The sequence below is a fragment of the Buteo buteo genome, chromosome 10, assembly GCF_964188355.1.
Source record: "Buteo buteo chromosome 10, bButBut1.hap1.1, whole genome shotgun sequence".
NCBI lineage: Eukaryota > Metazoa > Chordata > Aves > Accipitriformes > Accipitridae > Buteo > Buteo buteo.
The window spans coordinates 45,008,464-45,028,491 of NC_134180.1; the positions used below are offsets into that span (position 1 = coordinate 45,008,464).

The window sequence follows — 20,028 nt, forward strand, 5'->3', positions numbered from 1 at the left end:
CTCGGGGGCGGCCGCCGCCCGCCCGCTCCCAGCCTCGGGAGAGGCGCAAGGACGGAGCGACCCGCCCCAGGGGGGCCGCGGCTCCTCGGCGCCTGCCCCGCTGCTCGCCACGGGAGCCACCCGCCGCCCTCCCGGGAGCCGGCGGCAGCCGCTCTAGGCGGCTGAGGCTCCTCATGCGGGGCGGGGCGGCAGACGCCGGCTGGCGGCGCGCGGGCAGCTATAGCGAGGCCCTGCCGGGCACCGCCTCTTGCTCCGCCCCGCAGGAGGACGCTCCGCCCCTTCCGGTGCAGGCGGCGAAGATGGTGGGTCTGGCTCGGCTCGCCGCGCCGCGGAGAGGGCCCGGCCCGGCCCGGCCCGGCGGGTCGGGTCGGCAGAGCCCGCGCCTCCGCCTTCGCGGGCGGCGTGCAGGTTTCCATCCCGCGCAGCGGGCCGGGAGGCTGGCCTGGGCTAGTGGCTGTGGCGGCCCCAGTGGTGACGCTGCCGGCGCTCGCCGCTCGGGTCCTGGCGGGGACCCGGGAGCCCGCCTGCCGCCCGGGCCGGGCCTGGCGATGGCGATGGCGACGGCGGGACGGCGAGCGCCCGGCGTGGTGGCGCTGGGCGGCAGCCCCGCTTTGTGGGGCGCGGGGGTTCGCCTGCGGCCGGGGCCGTGGCGGCGAGGGGCGCGGCGTCCTCGGCGCGCGCGGTGCAGGGCTCCTGCCTCCGGTTGTTCGGTTGACGGCTGGCGAAGGGCTGCTCTGTCTCAGCTTTATTTAGCGAAAGGTTTCACTCGCAGCCTGTCCCTGGGAAGAATTTAGCCAGGCCGCGAAGTGGCGATGTGAGGCGCGCCGTCAGCCCCGTGCTCAAAGCAGACAAAGAGGTGTCTGTTTCCAAACAGTTCCTGCTGCTAGTGGTGGTGACTAAATGATACCTCGGTACTAAAACCTCTTGAGCTGGCAATGCAACTGACGTTTTGTTGGTACTTTTTACAGGGGACACCGCAAAAGGATGTTATAATAAAACCCGATGCCCCAAGCACGTTGCTTTCGGAGAAGCATGCGGACTATATAGCTTCGTATGGAACAAAGAAAGATGATTATGTATGTATGATTTGTTTCAGTACAGCTCAGAGTTGAGGGTTAGGTGCACGCTCACAAGCTAATTGTTTCTGGCCCTGCAGCTCAGTGTGTACAAGAGGTCTGTGATGAGTCTTGGCATGTATTGCCTGAGTATAAATTTGAAGATAATCAGTTTAGCTCTAGAATCACTCTGAGGCCTGAGGAATTAACTACTCGTTGCTTCTTCATCCACTAGAATGTGCAAGGAGTATAGTTGCATTTACATGTTGCCCCTTTGATGGGACAACATACGGAATCTCACACCAGCACTTCTTCGTGCTTACTAGGTTTGATGAACACTTTAACTAGCATCAGTTTTATAGTCACAGGTCATCAGATGTAGCCCACAACAGTAGGATTCCAGTTCCAGCAGGTGAAAAAATGTCAATAACTGCTTATGCCTGAAGAAAAGTTGCAGTTACCTTTACTGTCCACAGAACTCTAGGCACTGTTGCTTGTGATTGTTGTTCTTGTGCTTAAAAAGTACTGCATGTAGAAAATAATGTTTATGGGTAGTGTACGTGATGTAATTGATGTAAGAGAATTCACTTCTTAGTGCAGCTTTAGATTGTGGCAGTTTTGGCCCGTGGAAGTAAGTTTCATTAAATGTTAGACTTGTTATTTTTGAGACTAGTTGGGGTGGTAATTGGAGTGGTGGTTTGGATGCCAGGATGATAACTGATAATCTGAAGTGAATTGGTGCCTAACTACTTGTATATGTTTAATTTGACATGGAGCTTGATACTTTGAACTAGAAGATAGAGGGGAGGAAGGGAATGTAGTATGTGTAGATATATACACGTGTATGTGCCTGTATGTATGCGTGTATATACATACATGCGTGGTGTACAGAGTATTTGAGTGGCTGATACATAGCAAATTGTTAATGGGATGGAAGATGGTTGACATATTACAAACTTTAAGTGTTAACTAATGTATTTTCATTGCTCTATATTGATGATGTGCTTATCTGATTAAGAACTAAAATAATGCACTACTTAGGAATACTGTATGTCGGAGTATTTGAGGATGAGTGGTGTTTACTGGGGGCTGACAGCAATGGATCTCATGGGGCAGCTGCACCGAATGAACAAAGAAGAAATTCTGGCATTCATCAAATCATGTCAACATGAATGTGGTGGAATAAGTGCCAGCATAGGTCATGATCCTCATCTTCTCTATACCCTCAGTGCTGTCCAGGTAAATGTAACAGGGTAATTTTAGAAAAAAACATTTGTAATTAATGATTTTGATGATTGCAGATTTACGAGCCAGGTACTGTTGGATCCCGATAGCAAAAACTATTTCAGTACCTTATTAAAAAAAAATAAAATCTAATGGACAAAACTTTAGGATTTAGCTGTAGTGTTTCCTAAAAAATTGTCAGATTTGGGAACGTACTTTTAATGATGATTTAATGATGACTGCATTCTTGATACGTTTTGTAACAGTCTTGAAATACTTTTCAGCTACAGGTTTTACTGGAGCTTTTTGTAGATAATTTTGGATTTTATAAATTCTTAGTGTACATTGAGGTGAAAGATATGTATGACCAGAATAAAAGTAAAGTTTTGGATTTTATTTTTTAATGTATATATTACGATTGCTATATATTATAACGTATTAATAAATAATTATGTAATATTTACATAAACTATATATAATATGTATAATTATGAGTAGTGTGTTTACACTTTAGTACTGTACAAAAGAAACATTGTAGTACTTGGTTCTTGTGTTCCTCAAATCTGCTTTTTTTGTGTATAACTTAAAAATGATACTAGTCTGTTAAGCATTTTATTTATTTGGTGTGTACTCTTCCCCTGAGAAAAAGGAATTTTCAATCTTATTTTTTCACCATAACTATCTCCATTATAGATTTAATTTCTCACTATGTCTTGTGTCTTTTTTTTTTCTCCCCCCCCCCCCTCCCCCCCTAAACTAGAGTGGAAAAAAAAATACTGAAAAGGCTCAAATGCTTCTGAACAATTGCTTGATTGCTTGCATAATGTATCTCTAGTCTAATCTTATGGAAGAAATATTTAAATGGTGTTACAAATAAATAAGATAGCATTCTGTTTTAGGAAGAAAGTGTGTTGGATTTAAGGTGTTGGATTTGAAACCCTTAGGTAGGACAGGAGAACGCTGTTTTGTTGGGTCAGTGATGAATGTTGGCACGTATTATCTGCTCTAAAGTTAATATTTATCACCACTTTAGCTCTAGAATTACTCTGAGAACCAGGAAACTAAAGTTTCTTTAGGCTATGGTGTTTGAGCTTTTCCAAACTGTCCAGTGGAACTCCTTTCACAAGTTCTAATCCAATATAAGGAGAAAGGGGTACAATTAAAGGTTGTTTACTTTTACATATGAGAAATATTAATTCTTAAATAAATACTTGAGGTATTTTCATGTTAACTGAATGCAGCTCTAGATGTGCGAAGCTGAAAAGTTTTAGCAAGTGCTGATGTAAAATATTTGTGGTAAACTTAACCAGCATGTCTTAATGAGCATGCATATTCTTAGTGAACAAACACCGTTTAGTCCTGTCTACATATCCAGAATGCATAAAGGGTCATATCACATCTTCCTTTGATCACAATTAATAGTAATTTGTTCAGATTTACTTTTTAAGGAGCATGCTATGATTATATATTTTCTGTTGGAGTTGTACGTTCTTTTTTGCATTTCTGTAAGACTTAAATTTTATCTAACAAGTGAAAGATTCCAGCTAACTCTAGGTGTTCAAAGTCATAGTTGTTGGTATTTTTCAGGATTGGCACTATACTATTGCTTGGTTTCAACTGCTCTATTATGCTACTTATAATAAATTCTTAATTACTCTCTTTACAGATTATGCAAGTTATGAGTAAAAACACGAAGCCAACTGGGGCTTGGAAACAGTACTGTTGTTTTTACATGACATTGTGTCATATGGGTTTACTGGTTCAAATCAGTGCTCGCTTGGAAAACTTTGTATTCCCTACTATGACCTTTTATTTTTCTTCCAGAATATATTAACTGTATAGTTTGTGTCTAATGATATTGTTCATACTTTTTCTTAATTTATTGCAATTTGGTTCTCTTAATCATATTTAAAAATGGAAGGTAAATAAAAATCTTGTAATTCGAAACTAATCATTGCTGACAGGCTTGGACTGTTAAGTGGTATTAGTAACTAGCTGCTTAACTTATACTTGTACATATCCCAGTAGCAGCAGTGCACAAACTACAAATTTGTAAGTCTAGGATGTCATTATCCCATTACAAAATTAACCGTACTCAAATCTCTGTTCTACATAATACTAACATAGAAACAAATATACCTGATAATGCTTTTGAAAGGAGAGCTGGAAGTTGGAAAGTAACAAAGTGTGAAAGAGTTCAGCTTGAATTGCCTATATTTTCATTTGAGAATTTCTTAAAGTTTTTAGACAGATAGATGAACTCCAGTGAATGAAATTTTGTTTTAATAAGTCTTACCAAATAGTATTCAGTCAATTAAAAGAAGTCTTTTATAAATCCAAGATTTCTTTTTTTAAAGAAATACATTTTTAAAATTTTTGCACCTCTCTGATTGTTACTGTGTCTTTTTTTTGCAGATTCTTATCTTATATGATAGTCTTCATGTTGTCGATGTAAATAAAATTGTTGAATATATACAGAACTTGCAAAAAGAAGATGGATCATTTGCTGGAGACAAATGGGGTAATTTTTAGATCTTTGAAATTTAGTGACCAGGTTGACATGTGTAAGTCTGTGAGCTTAAGTTTCCTTGGATGGTCTTTTTGCTTATGTATTGTATGTGAACACTTCTATTTTCTGAGTTATGAAAAAGGAGGTTTTGTGAAGGAAAGAGTTGTGTTTCATTCCTTTCATAAATATTCTAAACTTCAGTTCCATTCTTGTGTTAAAAATAAATTGTTCAGCTTTTAAAGAAGAAAACTTCCGGGCATTTGTAACTTGGCAGTACTTTGATATACTAGATATGCTATTCCATAAGGAGTGTTTTATGCTTGCTATTTAATAGCAGTTAGTTACGATCTTTATCCATGTTGGCTGTGAAAGGATCTTTCACTATATGGGAGTGAGAAAAACTGGTTTTGTACTCATGAACATTTGTTAATACCGATTTTGTTTCTGCACATAAATTATTTATGAACAAAGATGGTATTTTTAAGCTGTAGCATAAATATTTAGTCACTCTAAAAATACTTATCCCCATGGAACACTTAAATTTTAATAAAATGTATTGCATATCATTCATGTTGTTCTGGTAAAATTCAGCAATCAAGATGATGGCAGTGTATGTATGCTACTGTAAATGTAGCTGCTATGCTGTGTGTTAAAATGGTTCATAGTTTGCTGCATCCTTTTTGTTAAAGTATTGAAACAAATGTACTGAATGCACAATGGATTTACGTTATTTCTGAAAGGCAGTTGGAGTGCAACTAAAGGAGTGTGATATCTGATGTAGTACAGAACAGCACCTTTGTTTTATATGTTTCAGCTTGTGGATTTCTTAAGAAGAAAAGTCTTGCGTCAGTTTGACCAAAAAATTGAATGCTTGCGGCTGGGTTCAATTTTAAAATTTGACTTCAAGTATTAATTGCTCACAGTTTGTGCTAGGAGAGTTGCATTGGTATGGATTATATTGGTATGCTGAGCAATCATTCTGCTATAGGTGTAGCATTTTTGGTTTAACTTCCAGGTATACATATGCAAAAGAAAACTTGCAACTTTCAACAGTTTTATGGCTTCTTCTTCTGACCAGATTTAGGGCAGATCAAGAGTTGTGTCTTGAGTATTTTTGAGCCCACTGCTCTGCAATTATCTAGTAGAGCACTACAGTTGAACTGTAAAATTATAGTTGTTTGTAAATTACCACCAGTTGAATTGATTTGGATATATATCTGACTATACACCACCTCAAAATGAGTTGTTTGCTTTTATGTGCAGTAAACATACAGATCTCTTGAGTTGTAATGTACACTTTTTGAATTACTGAGGAAATAATTCATGGGCTGGAAAAGGAAGCAGTATGGGGGCAGGTTTTGACTGAGTTTTGTTCAGAGTAAAACCTAGTATTTTAACATTTTGTTCCATATTTTCAGTGGTGATTTAAATGTATTTTTGTTGTTGTTGTTAATAAAAATACTCTTACTTCATTCCCTATCCCCCCATGTTCTAGGAGAAATAGATACAAGGTTCTCCTTCTGTGCTGTGGCAACTCTTGCACTTCTGGTAAGTCCTAAATCATTACTTGCACAAGTACAGAATCTTCTCTTTGGTACCACTGAAGTTTCTGTAGTTAATGAGCTTGGTAGAACATAAAGCGCATTAGTTGCTTTTCTGACTTGCAGGGAAAGCTGGATGCTATTGATGTGGGGAAAGCAGTAGAATTCGTTTTGTCCTGTATGAACTTTGATGGAGGATTTGGTTGTAGACCAGGTTCTGAATCACATGCAGGACAGGTGAGTTTTTCTTCATATGGAAATGTTTCAAGTTAGCAAGCATCACATACTGCCTATAAATGTTTCTTTACAACATCTATCAGTGATGTCAATTGATACATCTTTCTTGTTTCCCAAATGCCTGATTCTAATACCTTAGTTAAAATAAATGAACAAATATGTAGATAAATCTGAGAAGACGAGTAAAGACTTGAGAGATTATAGTCTGGGGGAAAAAAAAAAGATCATAAGGGAACAACTTTTAGGACTGTGTTTCAATCTTCACATAGTGATGTTGGAATAGTTAGCACGAGGATTTTTAGAGAATTGGAAATGGGTATTAATGGAGACATTGGACAAGATCTATCACTGTGTCTGCCACAAATCATAATGAAACATAAAGGCCAGTTGTATAATATGTTTGATATTTATCAACTGATGAACTCAAAAATGGGACGTGAACTTTCTCAAGGGGAGGCTTGCTTAATTTTTTGAGGAAAGTCACTTTTAAGATGATGGCTAACTCAGGCATGGGAACATTTTTCATGTTTTGTTACAGGCACTAAAGAGTTTTGCTAGTGACAGTGAGTTCTGAAAAATGCTCAGTAAAATCTAGCTGAGAAGAGAATGCAGTAGTATAACTGGAACAAATTAAGGGATCTCTCAGGGAAGAGAATCTCAATGGCTCTTTCCGGCAGAAAATTTACATTAAAAACTACCTTTCCTATCATTTTTTTTTGTCATGGAAGGCATTATTGCACTTAAGCTGAATTTATGAATAGAAATCAACTTTTAATAAAATATTTTAATGCTGTTGCAATCACCCGTTTTTATATTGTGTGATTATGGTGAGCAATGCCATATCCAGGATTCACCTCAGCACATAAAAATACTAGAGGTATTTTGTTGAGAAGTGTTGGGTTCCCCCGCCCTTCTTTTTTTAAATGGGGGGGGGGGACACGACACTTTAGCCTGGTACATGTACCTTATCTTATGAATTTTATCTACAGTAGCATTGCCCATATGGTCTAAACAGCTGGACCATGTTCTGCTGTTCAAGGAAGTCAGATTAAGTAGCTGAACCCACTCTGCAGCTGGCATTTCCTTGCGAGTATTAGATCTGTTGTGCATATTCACATACTCATTAAGATGCTGTAAAGGGCAACTCCTTTGCCTGCACAGTAGTTCAAAAGTTTTCTGGGAATATCACATTTATTTTGCAGTATTCTTGGATGGGCATATCCCTGTTGATGTGTGCTTTTGTTGGTTTTTTGTTGTTGTCTTTTTGGGCCTGTGTTCTATTAGGAAAAGGCAGTTATGAGTAGGCTTCAGTTGACATTGTGGTTTCTTGCAGTTTGTGCTTGGCTGCTTTCTTAGTAACTGCATGAAATGTGACCAGAGTATGCTGTTGCACTGTAAATGTTGTTTTCCAGGAAAAAATAAACTGTACTCTGGCTTGAGAGTCTGTGTTTTTAAAATAAAACTGTATGGCTCTGATCTTTTAGCATCTTTTTCTAAAACTTGCATTAGTGTCTTATATTAGTAAAATCTTACTGTTCTATAATTACATTGTGTAACTGGTACTTTTATACAAAAGCAACTGTAACAGTAACATACTTTTCTAGTAGAAAAGTAAAACTCATTGAAACTAAAAGTTGAAATGTGTGCTTATTTTGCATTGTGTTTGCATGACTGTATTCCTGCTTTGAGATTTTCCTGCATTTAGTCTGCTAAACTATACTTAGGTTTTAAATACACAAAAAATTTATGTCTGTAATTTTAGATCTATTGTTGCACAGGATTTCTGGCTATAACAGACCAGTTGCATCAAATAAATGTTGACTTGCTGGGTTGGTGGCTTTGTGAACGTCAGCTACCTTCTGGAGGTCTCAACGGACGACCAGAGAAGGTATTAGGTGGCTTCTTTTGCTTCTCAAACCTCCATAGAGATTATTTTTTCTAAAGCTGAAGTACTTCTGGAAAATGTCATGACTTCTATGAAATCTTTAGTAAACTTTTCAAAGAAGTCAGGCCTTCGTTTTGATTCTTCATTTTGTCACTAGCAGTTGTCATGCAGTCCTTAGCTATGCTTAGTTTCAGTGTGCAGTTTTAGGAAAGTAAACATACTGAAGGATGTCTTGCTGACCACTTGAACTAGTATACTGTTAAATAAGGGCTTGAATATTTTCTGACATTGGGAATGAGCTCTTCTGTAGGATTTGTACAAAAATTACTGTTTTACTGGATGTAAATCCTGGGTGTAATAGTATTTCACATCACACTAGGAAATTGTGTAACCTAGAATAATCTCCACTGGCAAATAGATAACGAAGGAACAGATTTTTTTCCAAAAAAAAAAAGAAACTAGTTGATACGAAGTTCTTTGTACTTACTCCTGAAAAAGGTGCTGTGTTTTTTTAGCCACTCTCACAGAAGGTGAAGGCTGTTTCAAAAATCACATTCTTGTGGTTTTGTTTCTTGAAGAAGGGGAGAGGTTTGAAAAGAGACTTTCCCTTCCTGAAGAAGGGAAGTAATCTGAAAAGAGACTGCACCCAGGAACATTATTCTCTCTTACCCCAAAGAAACTCTTTAACTGTTGTTCCTCTGCAAGAGTATTATGGCAGCACACCTAGTAATTTGCAGAATCACCAATAAAATTGGCAACATCAAGTTTAAACCAAAATCAAATAATAATCTGTTTCTCTGCTTGCCAGTTACCTGATGTATGTTATTCATGGTGGGTGCTAGCATCTTTGAAGATGATTGGTAGGTTACATTGGATTGACAGAGAGAAACTGCGCTGCTTTATTTTGGCTTGCCAGGATGAGGAGACTGGAGGATTTGCTGACAGACCAGGAGATATGGTAAATAATCCTTTACTAAATAAAATATACTTAACTGAAAATTTCAACTGAAAATTGCAACTGAAAATGTAAGTTTTCTTGTTTGAGTATAACTCAACTCGTGATCCAGGTGTGTTTTGCAGAGCCTGCGTTCTACTTTGAAGGAAAGAATAGGGTGGAGTTGCTTTCGAAGGCTTACTTGAGGAGCACATGTTTTATATTGCACTTGTACTAGAGTATCCCCCACTGAAGTCAGTTGCCATTTCTTACAAGTTGTGGTTTGGTTCCCATTACACATACCACACAAATTGTTTCTCACACGACCACTTGGAAGATCTCTGTAAAAATCCTGTGTTTGGTGATGGTTTTTGGGGGATGTGTTGGGTTTTGGGGGGCTTGTTTTGTTTTGTAAAATGATATGCAAGCTAGAGTCCAGTGCAGGTTAAGTAGTCTTCAGCTGTCTTGGTGGTTTTGCCTGATCTAAATGAGGTGTAAGTTTTTTAACAAGAATCCTTATATGCTAACTTTTGTTCTGTGCCAGCCCAGCCACTGAATAAATCCTCTCACTGGCATTTGTCTAGATGAGGGAGGAAGAAGCTTTTTTAATAACTTTATGAAAGAGGCTGGTCGTATGGATTTTCTGCTTGGTTGAGAGAGCAGTTTCGGTTTGGCTGGTCTGTTCTCTGGTTTCAAGCGGAAATAATTGAGATTGTCCAGGCAAAATGGCATATGAAGTTTGTATCTTTCAAGGGTGCTGGACAGATAAAAGTATTATGAGACCTCAGTGCAATTCCTATAAGAACACTTGGCTGCTTATTTGTCAACAGTCAGGGGGAAGTCTTAGCTGTTTTTACTGCAGCTGACCGTGTCTTCTTTCTCCACAAATGCATTAAAAGCTGAAGTAGCTTTCCATTTCTTTGCAAGCCGATACATTATTCCCACTTGAGGGAGGGGGGGAAATCTCTTTATTCTGGTCTGTCATTTGGAAACTGTTGTGGTCGTGTTAAAATGAGAAGGTTTTTGTATTTCTAAGAAGGTCACAGAAAGACTTTTTCCCCTTTCCAGAATTCTTCAAGAAAAACCTAACACTTAAAGTCTTAATGCTTTTCTGGTTTTGAGATTAAACTTGAGCTATTGAACTATTTTTGTCTTGCTAGGAGAGCAACTTTGCAGAGCCTTTTTTCTATATCTAATGCAGGCACCCTTGGAAGAGTTTTTGCCTATTATGTTAGCAGTTATTTCATATTATTTTTACCTGCCATCCATTGCTGAAGTGGGCACTGCCATAGAAACGTTGACCTCCACAGGTTTTTGCTTTGTTCTTGCAGAAGCTCATTCCTAACAGACCCTGTTGTTTTGGGTTTGTTTTTCTTTTTTTTTTGGGGGGGGGGTAGGGTAGGGGGGTGTGTGGTGTTTTGTTTGGTTGGTTGGTTTTTTTTGCTTTTGGGTTTTTTTTGTGGGTTTGGGAGGGGTTTTTTGGTTTGGTGTTTTTGTTTTTTGCTTTTGGGGTCAATGCGTGTTTTGCGCTCTCTTTTTTTTTTTTTTTTAAATCTGGGTTCTAGTCTTTGGATTTGACATTGTGATTGTATTTCAGGTTTTGAACACCTTTTTTTAAGTTCCAAGCAGCTAGTTCTCAAGAACTTAGTAGCTGTGCTTATTAGCTCTTAGTTGTAATTCAGCAGGTTTTTCCTTTTTTATTTGCATTAAAGAAAATTGCAGAACGGAGCAGACAACATAGCAGGAGATACATCTTCTAGGAATCTGGGTTTCCCTGAACATGGGTACTGTTCATCAAGAGGTTGAATCTAATTTCATTTGCACACTTCCCATTGGGGACCATCTCCCCTTCTGGGCCTGTCTATTTGTACAAGGAAATTCTTTCTTGCCATTCCTGAAGTGTACTGTTTATTATTATTATTTTGCTCTGTATTTGTTTATTTTACCTCTCCTCTAATGACCACACACTCATTCTGGGAAGGAGCAAGTAAACATATGTCTGAGCTTTGACCACACCTGTAATGTGGCTGCCAAACCACTGAGGAGCAAGACTTGCTATGCTAGTGTAGTTTGAACCTTCTAGGCTGTGATCAATGGTTGGAGATCCTGTATATGACTATAACATGGTAATTCAGCTTAGTTTACTGCAGTATAGAACCCTTGTGATAAGATCCAGAAGTTCCACTAATGCAAACAGGATGTACGTTGCACCAGACAGCACAGGTACTTTTGGATAGGATTTTGTAGAATGGCTAATTAACTCCACTGACAGGATGCTTATGTTATGAGACTTCATAGTCTATTGCAGTTATGTGGTGATACATGGTTTTAGGAAAGGTTTGTATAGTGAAGGAATACTTGGATACCAAATAACTGCTCCTGTCTCTTCTGGGTTTTTTCTTCCTTGTATTTTTTCCTTTCAGTTTTCTTAGCACAGTAGGTTGCTACTCCTCTCTCGAGATTTTACAGCACAGCTCTGTATTCAGAGACAATTAAAGAGCATTATAATGTTGCTGAAGAGCAAATGGGGAATTTATGGAAGTGGTACTTGTAGATGAACAAATCTACTTTCAAAATTTTTATAATCTTTGCTTCTGCTATCCTATGACGTTGCATGCTAATGGAGACACGTGAGTGCTTCCTGCCAAATTCAGAGTTGAAAATCACCTTAGCAGCAGACAATTGACAATGATCTCTGAGTAAATCATAGTATTGTAAACGCATGGTGTGGAAATCGTCTTGCCTGTCAACTCATGTCAGCACAAATGAAAGTTTGTTCAGTTGCATTGTCTTCTCCAGCCATGGAGATTTGCAGTTCTCTTGCTAGCAAACAAAAGCCTCATTCCATACAAATGAAAAGCTGATTGACTTTTGGAAATGGACACAAACTTTCTTTCTTCTCCCAGGTGGATCCGTTTCACACCTTATTTGGAATTGCTGGATTATCTTTATTAGGAGAAGAACAAATTAAGGCCGTCAATCCTGTCTTCTGTATGCCAGAAGATGTCCTTCGAAGAATAAACGTACAGCCTGAGCTTGTGAGCTAAGACTCGTAGAGACAAAAGGTTGATATGCCCAGTTGCTTTGGTTTTACTGATTTAAGTAATCTCATCTCTGAAACTCTTAGCATATTCTTCGAGATGTGTTTACATTACAAAAGTAAAGCAATAGCTTTACCGTGGGCTTTGTCACTTTGTAAACTGTATCAGAACAGGCTTGCTCTAATAATCTGAGTGTAACATGTTCTTTGGTTGTATATAAGAGATATAGAAACATTTCTAATCTGTATCTAAATATATGGGCCTTTGCATTTTTTTTAAATATTCAAGTCAAAGCAATAGTGTGAATGCTTAATTTTGTATTCCTGTGATATCAATCATGCTAGCATCTGTCTTTACACAAGCGTGTTTTGATGGTGGATCACACAAAGCACTTTAAAAGAATATGAAAAAAAAAACAACCCAAACAAAAACCCTACTTAAGCCATGCACTTAATGCCACACACTTCTGTATTTAATTCTTCCTGTTTATGTTTGCCATCACTTTTATATATTGAGAAATGAGCTTTTTCTTCTGATAGTAATTGATACCAGTGAAAACAAAAATTATGGTTCCATGAAGTATATAAATGTCTTCATTTATTGATGAGTCCCTTAGGCGAAATTTTGCTGATATTTGAAATAGAGCATATCTTGAGTATGTATAGTGACACTTGCTAACATTAAGCATTCTAGAGAAGGTCTCTATAGGACAGTAACTTGTAACTGAATATGAAGTTGATCCTAAATTTGTTGCTGGGTTGAAATCCTGCTTTCGTAGCTTTTAAGACAATAATTGCCAACACTTGATTATGGTGTAATTGAGAATAAAACTAGCCATGGAAAATACTTGTTCTCTGAAGGATGAAGTCCTCTTTGTCTTCACAGAAGCCCTAAAATTGCCTCTTAATTTACATTCCACACACCCTGGCTAAGACTGAATGGTATTTCAGTTGAAATACACAGTAAAAGGTAATTGTGAAGAGGAGGAAATCTTTGACTGTACTTATGCTTAAGGAAGGTCTAAAGTTGTTTTAAACAGTTTTAAAAGCTAGCTGGTTAGTTTTACCCAGCCTATTCGTGTTAGTAGGGTGTAAGCTAGAACTGGACAAAGTAACTTTTTGGTAGACCTTTACTTGTAGAGAATTTCAAAGAGAGAATGTGTCTTTTGAATGCTCAAGTATTTCTAATGAATTTTTTAAGCCTTCCCTACAGGCTTTCAGATAAGGTAAAAACCTTACTCTCTTTAGCTGTCCACTTGCCTGATGAATTCTTTGGTCAAAGCCTGGAATTAATTTTTTTCAAGGTTTGGAAAAAGTTACAGTAGGCTTTGTGTTGAGTGCGAGGGAATGAGAGCACTGATCAGGTTTTATCTAACTGTAAAGTTTAACAGAAATTTAAAAATAAGTTTTTCTCATTCCAGGTTACCTTTGCAAGTGCTGCTTCTTTTCGTCTAAGGAAACACGGTTCAGTACATAGGAATTTGCTGGTTTTTCCATGTTGTGTAGACAAAATAGAATCCTCTTCAGGATTTCTAGTCTAGTATAGACTGAGACACCCTGGGAATTAATATGTGGGTGATACTGCATGACAGTGTAGAACATTTCACTGTAGGTTGAAATCCTATTAATATTATTGGAGTTTTTCTCTGAAGAAGGTCTGGTCAACTTCATTTCCTAAGTCAGCTGTGATTTGTAAAGGTCTTATAAGATTATAGGTTAAAAAAGGGGCAAGTATGTGCACAAACTAAAAACTTCTTAAGAATATTCTTCCATTCTTTGCATCAGCTTTTTAAAATACTGTATTTGTAGAAAGAGTCATCACAATTTTTCTTACGCAAACAAAATCACCATTTTTGTTAAATGTACTGTGAAAAAAACTAGTTGCTCAGTGTGTCTATGTTAAGACTTAGTCATTTTGGTGCAGAATACATTGTTACCATCTACCTCTGTTTTGTTAGAAGTACTGATAAGAATTTTTTTCTTAGCTTATGTAGTTAGAAACTTTGCAGTAATTAATCTGCTGTTCTCAGTTGTCAGTTACAGGTCCTTTATTAAAGGCTTTCAGAAATTTGTACTTTCATAATTTTTTTTTCCCATGGAAATCTTTATATGGTAAAATCCTGACATTATCTTAGTACTTGATCTTAAGTACTGTTGTGTAGCTAATGTTCCCAGCAATAAATTTTGCAAGAAGCTGTATGAGAATTTGCGAAAGAATAATGAATAATTCAGGTACATAAAGTTGTGTGTCTGTAGGTATGTTTATTAAAAGAAAATCTGTCTGTGTGTGTGTGAAATCAACAGCCATTCTATCACCTTCTAAGAACACGGTCAAGTCCAGAGGTGTGGGCTTTGTTCCAAAGATGCTGCCTTTCAGTTTTATTGAGACAGCCTGGTAGGCGAATGCAGCCTTTTGAACTGTGACCATAAGAAAGGAAGGTGGACATTCCTTTTGTTTCTGCTTTTCTTGCCATACACTTAAATTTGTGTCAGAAGAGGAGAGAAGGCCTAACATCAGCTTCAGGAGTCCGAATGCATATGGAAAGCTCAGTGTAGGACTTGAAATTCAGGACAAGAGCAGTAACTGGAATCGGTACCTGCTGTCTTCCATCTTTTGCTCTGCAGTGAGACTGAAGTTTCTGATGCTCGAATTTTTAAAGCTGTCTCATGGTGCTCAGTGCTGAGAGAGCACATGCCTGTTCTGAGCTAGGAGGCTGGGGGCAATGCCTCTCTGGTGTCAGCTGACAAGCTGCAACTGTTAGAATTTCTCTTGTGAAGCTGAATAGCCATCAAAAAATACAACTGTCCTCAAAGAGTTGCTGGCTTTGTTTTGGAGTGTTTTTTTTTTAATGCAGAGGTATTAAATTCCAGAGTCAAAACGTTGTCTAGTCAAAATGTTAATTGAAACAGTTTTAGTGGTGTATATTACATTCTAGTATACAAAGCAGCATTACAGTGTTCTAAAACATGCACAGAAGGACATACATTGAAGACAGTTCTAGACGTAAACAAGCTTTATGGTTTTTATTGGGATCTTTTGGTATCTAAACTCTTGAGCAGGGGGAAAAACGTCTCTGAAGCTCCTGCTGAAACAGGAACATCCTGTTGAAGAGTAAATGTGGGACAAAATACGTTTGAATGCTTTAGTCCTCTTTTAAAGAGCATAGCAGCCCCTTTCTTTGCGTTTCTGCATCGCCCTTCCATTGTCCGTCATTGCACATTTATAATGGAACGTGTTGCGTGCCCAGCAACTCTCTTTACTGTTGTACCACGTACAGCTGTCCCAGTAACTGCCGCTTTCCAATTTGTTTTCCTTTACCGCAGAACCCCATCTCGGCGCGGGGGAAGCGGAGCTGCGGCGCTCTGCCACCGGCCCGGCGGCAGCGAGCGGAGCGGCAGCGGCTTCCCCCTCCGCCTCGGGAGGCGGCCGCTCGGTCGCGGTGTGGGTGGGAGGCTTGTGCGCATGCGCGGGAGGGCCGCGTTTGCCGCCATTTTGAGAGGAGGCGGTGCTGGCGGTTGTGGGTGCGCCTCAGGCGGCGCCCGCGGTGGGGGAGGCGGCGATGCTGAAGCAGCGCGGCATGATGGACACCTGCGGGCGGGCCGCCGCCTCAGAGTCCTGTACGGGCCGCGGCTCTTCCACGTCAGGGTTGGGCGGGCGAGCGGAGCAGGCACCCCGCTATACCTTTGGGCTGCTGCAGACGCCGCGCAGCACGGCGGACAGCACCGGCGACTTTTCCAGCGGCGGGGTGAGGCCGGGTAGCCCCAGCGGGGAAGGCCTCGCTCCCAGCCGGGCTGCCAAGGGTAGCAGGGTGAAGCCGTCGGTTCCCGGAAGAGGAGGTGGGATGCGACGTTGCCATCTCCGCCCGGTTTATCCCTTTCTTTTATCCTGCTGCCCTCTTTGCTTGGGTCGGGCTTCGAAAGAGCTGTTACAAGCGGTACTTGTACTGAGAAGGGGGCAGCAGCATCTCTTCGTCCTAGCGACCTCTTTTTTTTTTTTTTTTCGTTCAGCCCATCGGAACAATAGTAGTCGTTCCTCGCACTTCCTTAAATAATTTTTTATTATTTTCTTTATGTAATCTTCATAAATGCCACTATCTGAGTTCCCTGCTGGGGTCAATAAACTGGTTTGAATTGCAACACAGTATTTGCTTTACTAGCGACCTGAACCACGTTCAGCTGGTTATGGATTTTGGTTTTGTGTTTGGTCTTTTGGTTGTTTTTGAGTTTTTTTTTGTTTCGGTTTGGTTTGGTTTTTTTGCCCTGGCCTTTGAAATAGTTTTAAGTGCTGTTATGCTTGATGGGCTGTAGGAATGTTGTGGGCCTATAATGCAACACTGCTGTTTGCCATCCTTTACATAAAACTGCTGTTAATGCCAGTCTCCTGGTTCTCCCCTGAGGACGAGACCCCTCAACAGCTCCTGCCTACTGAACATGTGTGCATCAACCAGTTCATAAGACTTGGTCCTACTATAAAAGTCTGTATCTTTGCAGAAAAAAATGGTTCAAATTGTATTTTTTCAGTGGAAAAGCTATAAAAAGAATTGGAAATTCTTTTAACACTTGCTGAAATGCATTCTGAAGTACATACATCTCCATTATGCATAAATTGGCAAGAAAGTAACATGGTTTTGGGTAATGTGTATGATCAGTCATGAATCGTTAAAAAAAAACAACAACAAAGAAACAAAACTTAGAATGCTAATTTGAGTAGGGCGTAACTTAAATGTTGGTTTTAAAAAATACCTGTAGATGATTTGGTTCATCTGGTCTTTCAGATTATGCTTTTCCCCATGTTATGCCAGATTCAGTACACTCTAAGATAATAAATAGCAAAGTCTTGTCTGCCAAACTTCTGAGTGAACTTATGCCAAAATCTAAGCAAATGCTATTTTTAAAAATAATTTACATGCATTGCAATGCTGATTTGTCCACTCTTTTAAAAAAAATTACAGTCTGAACTAATAATTTTTTTTTAGCTGTCACAGTTTTGTAAGATTCAAACAGACAAACAAAAAAAACAAACCAAACGGAAAAAACCCCAGTACTGTAAATATTTTTGTACCAACCATGAGAAAATGTCATGCAGTTAATGGGTCATCTGAGAGCAATACTGAAGTATTTTGTCTTGTAGATCAGTTTTTAGTGTAATAGAAGGAACAGAAACATTTGGTTTCACATGTCTCTTAATACCTGGAATTTTGTAAGTTTTAAGTGGAAAAACTCTTTATATTTTAATTAGTTTTTCATCTTAAGAAGCAATCATCCAAGCTAGATTAAGGATGTGATGTTGTTTTTAGTCATCTCAAGAGAACTGGAAATAAGTAAAATACTTTAAGTTATCAAAACTAAAGAATGATCTGAGAAAAAGAGATTTTTCAGGACTTAAAAAGGTAGATGAATCTTAAGATACACGTGTAAAAGAAACCGCAGATAACAAAGACGTCCCAGCTTATTGCATGACTTCTGAGAGTTGAACTCCATAAATTCAAAGTGAGATCATTCTCAAATGGAGGAATTTTTGAGCATGGTTCTTTGTTTTCTCTTACTGTACTTTTTTTAAAAAGAATGCTCAGCTTTAAAAAAAAAAAAATTTGTCATAAATGTGTGCAGTTTTAGATACGGATTTTAAAACTGATGAGCAAATGCAAGATAGAGCTGACTTACAACATTCTTTCATAAATCTACAATTCATTAGAATATGAAATTATGCATTGTAAAGTGACTTCTGTTGCATTATTTCAGTCCAACAATGTAAACAAAGATTTTTACTGGCACTGCAAGTAGTGTCATTGTGGAAAATAACGATATTGATACAAGCTTGTTTTCAAAACAGGCTGATTTTTATTTCATTTTATACTTTGGAGAGCTTTTATAGAATGATATTAAAGGTTATTGCTTTAATTGCTATTTCTATTTCCAGTAAGAAAAACAAAGTTTTCTAAGCTATATATTTATATATTGCTTTCTGACTAAGAAATGATTCAAATCTCTTTTTTTTTTTTCCATTTAAATGGTAACACAGTTTAATGTGTCTGTTTTCAAAAGTTAATTTTTTTTTCCCCCTCCCCTCAGAATCATATTTTGGGGACAAAAGTTCTTATGTAGAAAATGCTAGTACATTGAATCTCACGAGTTCTTCTTCTGTGCGAGGCCTGAATAGCACATATATAGGAAAAACGCCCCTCTCTTCTGGTAGATCTGTTTGCAGAAGCCATACCCCTCTTATGGGATATTCAGGTAAGATTAATAGCTCTTAAAGGAAGTAGCCCCACTTACATTTCTAACATTAATTTATTAAACATACTTTATTTTTTAATGTGATACAGTAAGATACTGAAATATATTCAAAACACAAAACATAATCTGTTTTGTACTACAGGGATGTCTGCCAATGAAAGATGCACCCATAGGGGAAAATACTACTTTAGATATTGAATTGATGTTTTGGTATTGCAACCTCTGGTCACTTACCAGTTAGAATTCAGACTTTTTTCAGATTGTCCAAAACTGAATTATTTTTGTGGACATGTTGGTTTGTGTGGTGACTGAACTGAAGAGCCCAAATTTATGCATATTTCTAATCAGCATTTCTTTTTAGGTTTGTAATGTATTGTACATCACACATCATGATGTCATTCTCAGGTTTCTTGGTGCAAGTTTTATGCATTTTATGTTGGTATCTTCAAAGGTGTAGAACACTAGTTCTTCAGGAGAACACTTGCATAGTAGCTCATTGGGTGTACATTTTGCAGTGCTTCTTACGAACAAAGTTGTGTTACAGGGTAATGATGCCTTGTGCCATGTTATGTGTGTCTGTGCTCTGGTAGTGCAGAGGTAATGGGATTCAAAGTTCTTTCACAGTCTGACTAATCATTATCAGTTCAGTCTTTAGTGTTCTTGAAGTTATTTACTGGTAATTCTCTGAAGTAATGAAATTATTTAAAAATTTATTAAAAAAAAATTATCTATTCCTGGTAAGAATACAAATTGGCTCTCCACTTGCTACTGAATTGAATTACTGTTTTGCAAAAGGTAAGTAACATGAAGTTTGTCATTTCCTACAGCTGTTGTGATCCACAGTTTTCTTTGTGACTACTCAAGGAATTGAGGAATCAGAGTAACTATGAAGTTGAAATCCACAGAGCAGATTTCTCTAGACTTTGTGCAACTTAACAATGAAACAAGCCCACATCTTCAGTTTCCTTTTGATTTTTTTTTTTTGTTGTGTTGTTTAGCCTGGAGAAAAGGAGGCTGAGGGGAGAACTTACCGCTCTCTACAACTACCTGAAAGGAGGTTGTAGCGAGGTGGGGGTCCATCTCTTCTCCCAAGTAACAGGCAATAGGACAAGAGGAAGTGGCCTCAAGTTGTGCCAGGGGAGGCTTAGATTGGATATTAGGAAAAATTTCTTCACTGAAAGGGCTGTCAAGCACTGGAACAGGCTGCCCAGGGAACGGGTTGAGTCACCACCCTGGAGGTATTTAAAAGACGTGTAGATGTGGTGCTTAGGGACATGGGTTAGTGGTGGACTTGGCAGTGCTAGGTTAATGGTTGGACTTGATGATCTTAAAGGTCTTTTCCAACCTAAATGATTCTGTGATTCTA

The 20,028-nt window shown here is 38.8% G+C and overlaps 2 protein-coding genes and 2 non-coding genes across 6 annotated transcripts in view; all 4 read left to right on the plus strand.

Moving 5' to 3' along the window:
• Positions 1-266: 266 nt before the first annotated feature.
• Positions 267-13,272, plus strand: RABGGTB (Rab geranylgeranyltransferase subunit beta). Of its 3 annotated transcripts, XM_075037401.1 has the most exons (9): positions 267-302; positions 969-1,076; positions 2,097-2,294; positions 4,695-4,800; positions 6,284-6,336; positions 6,456-6,566; positions 8,329-8,454; positions 9,260-9,409; positions 12,292-13,272. In XM_075037401.1, exons 1-9 carry the CDS (start codon positions 300-302, stop codon positions 12,430-12,432), a joined length of 996 nt encoding a protein of 331 aa, XP_074893502.1. In that variant the 5' UTR covers positions 267-299; the 3' UTR covers positions 12,433-13,272. The 3 variants fall into 3 exon arrangements, with proteins under 3 accessions (XP_074893502.1, XP_074893501.1, XP_074893503.1); XM_075037400.1 differs by lacking the exon at positions 267-302 and having other exon boundaries at positions 309-1,076; XM_075037402.1 differs by lacking the exons at positions 267-302; positions 2,097-2,294 and having other exon boundaries at positions 309-1,076.
• On the plus strand, positions 1,173-1,255 carry LOC142036172 (small nucleolar RNA SNORD45). Its single transcript, XR_012652103.1, has one exon. It is a non-coding gene; the product is annotated as a small nucleolar RNA SNORD45 (small nucleolar RNA).
• LOC142036174 (small nucleolar RNA SNORD45) lies at positions 3,251-3,335 on the plus strand. Its single transcript, XR_012652105.1, has one exon. It is a non-coding gene; the product is annotated as a small nucleolar RNA SNORD45 (small nucleolar RNA).
• A 2,676-nt stretch (positions 13,273-15,948) lies between the features above and the next one.
• The window catches only part of MSH4 (mutS homolog 4), a 33,685-nt gene continuing 29,605 nt past the window's right edge, over positions 15,949-20,028 (plus strand). Inside the window, exons 1-2 of the mRNA XM_075037404.1 lie at positions 15,949-16,262; positions 18,498-18,662. Coding sequence (XP_074893505.1) covers positions 15,986-16,262; positions 18,498-18,662 — 442 coding nt within the window. The 5' untranslated portion in view covers positions 15,949-15,985. The remainder of the gene's footprint in view (positions 16,263-18,497; positions 18,663-20,028) is intronic.

Excerpts from the sequence above, each read along its gene's own strand:
- RABGGTB (XM_075037400.1), top strand. The coding sequence starts at position 936 with ATGCAACTGACGTTTTGTTGGTACTTTTTACAGGGGACACCGCAAAAG. Across the intron at positions 6,567-8,328 it reads CTGAATCACATGCAGGACAG|ATCTATTGTTGCACAGGATT; the intron begins GTGAGTTTTTCT and ends CTGTAATTTTAG. Across the intron at positions 9,410-12,291 it reads CTGACAGACCAGGAGATATG|GTGGATCCGTTTCACACCTT; the intron begins GTAAATAATCCT and ends TTCTTCTCCCAG.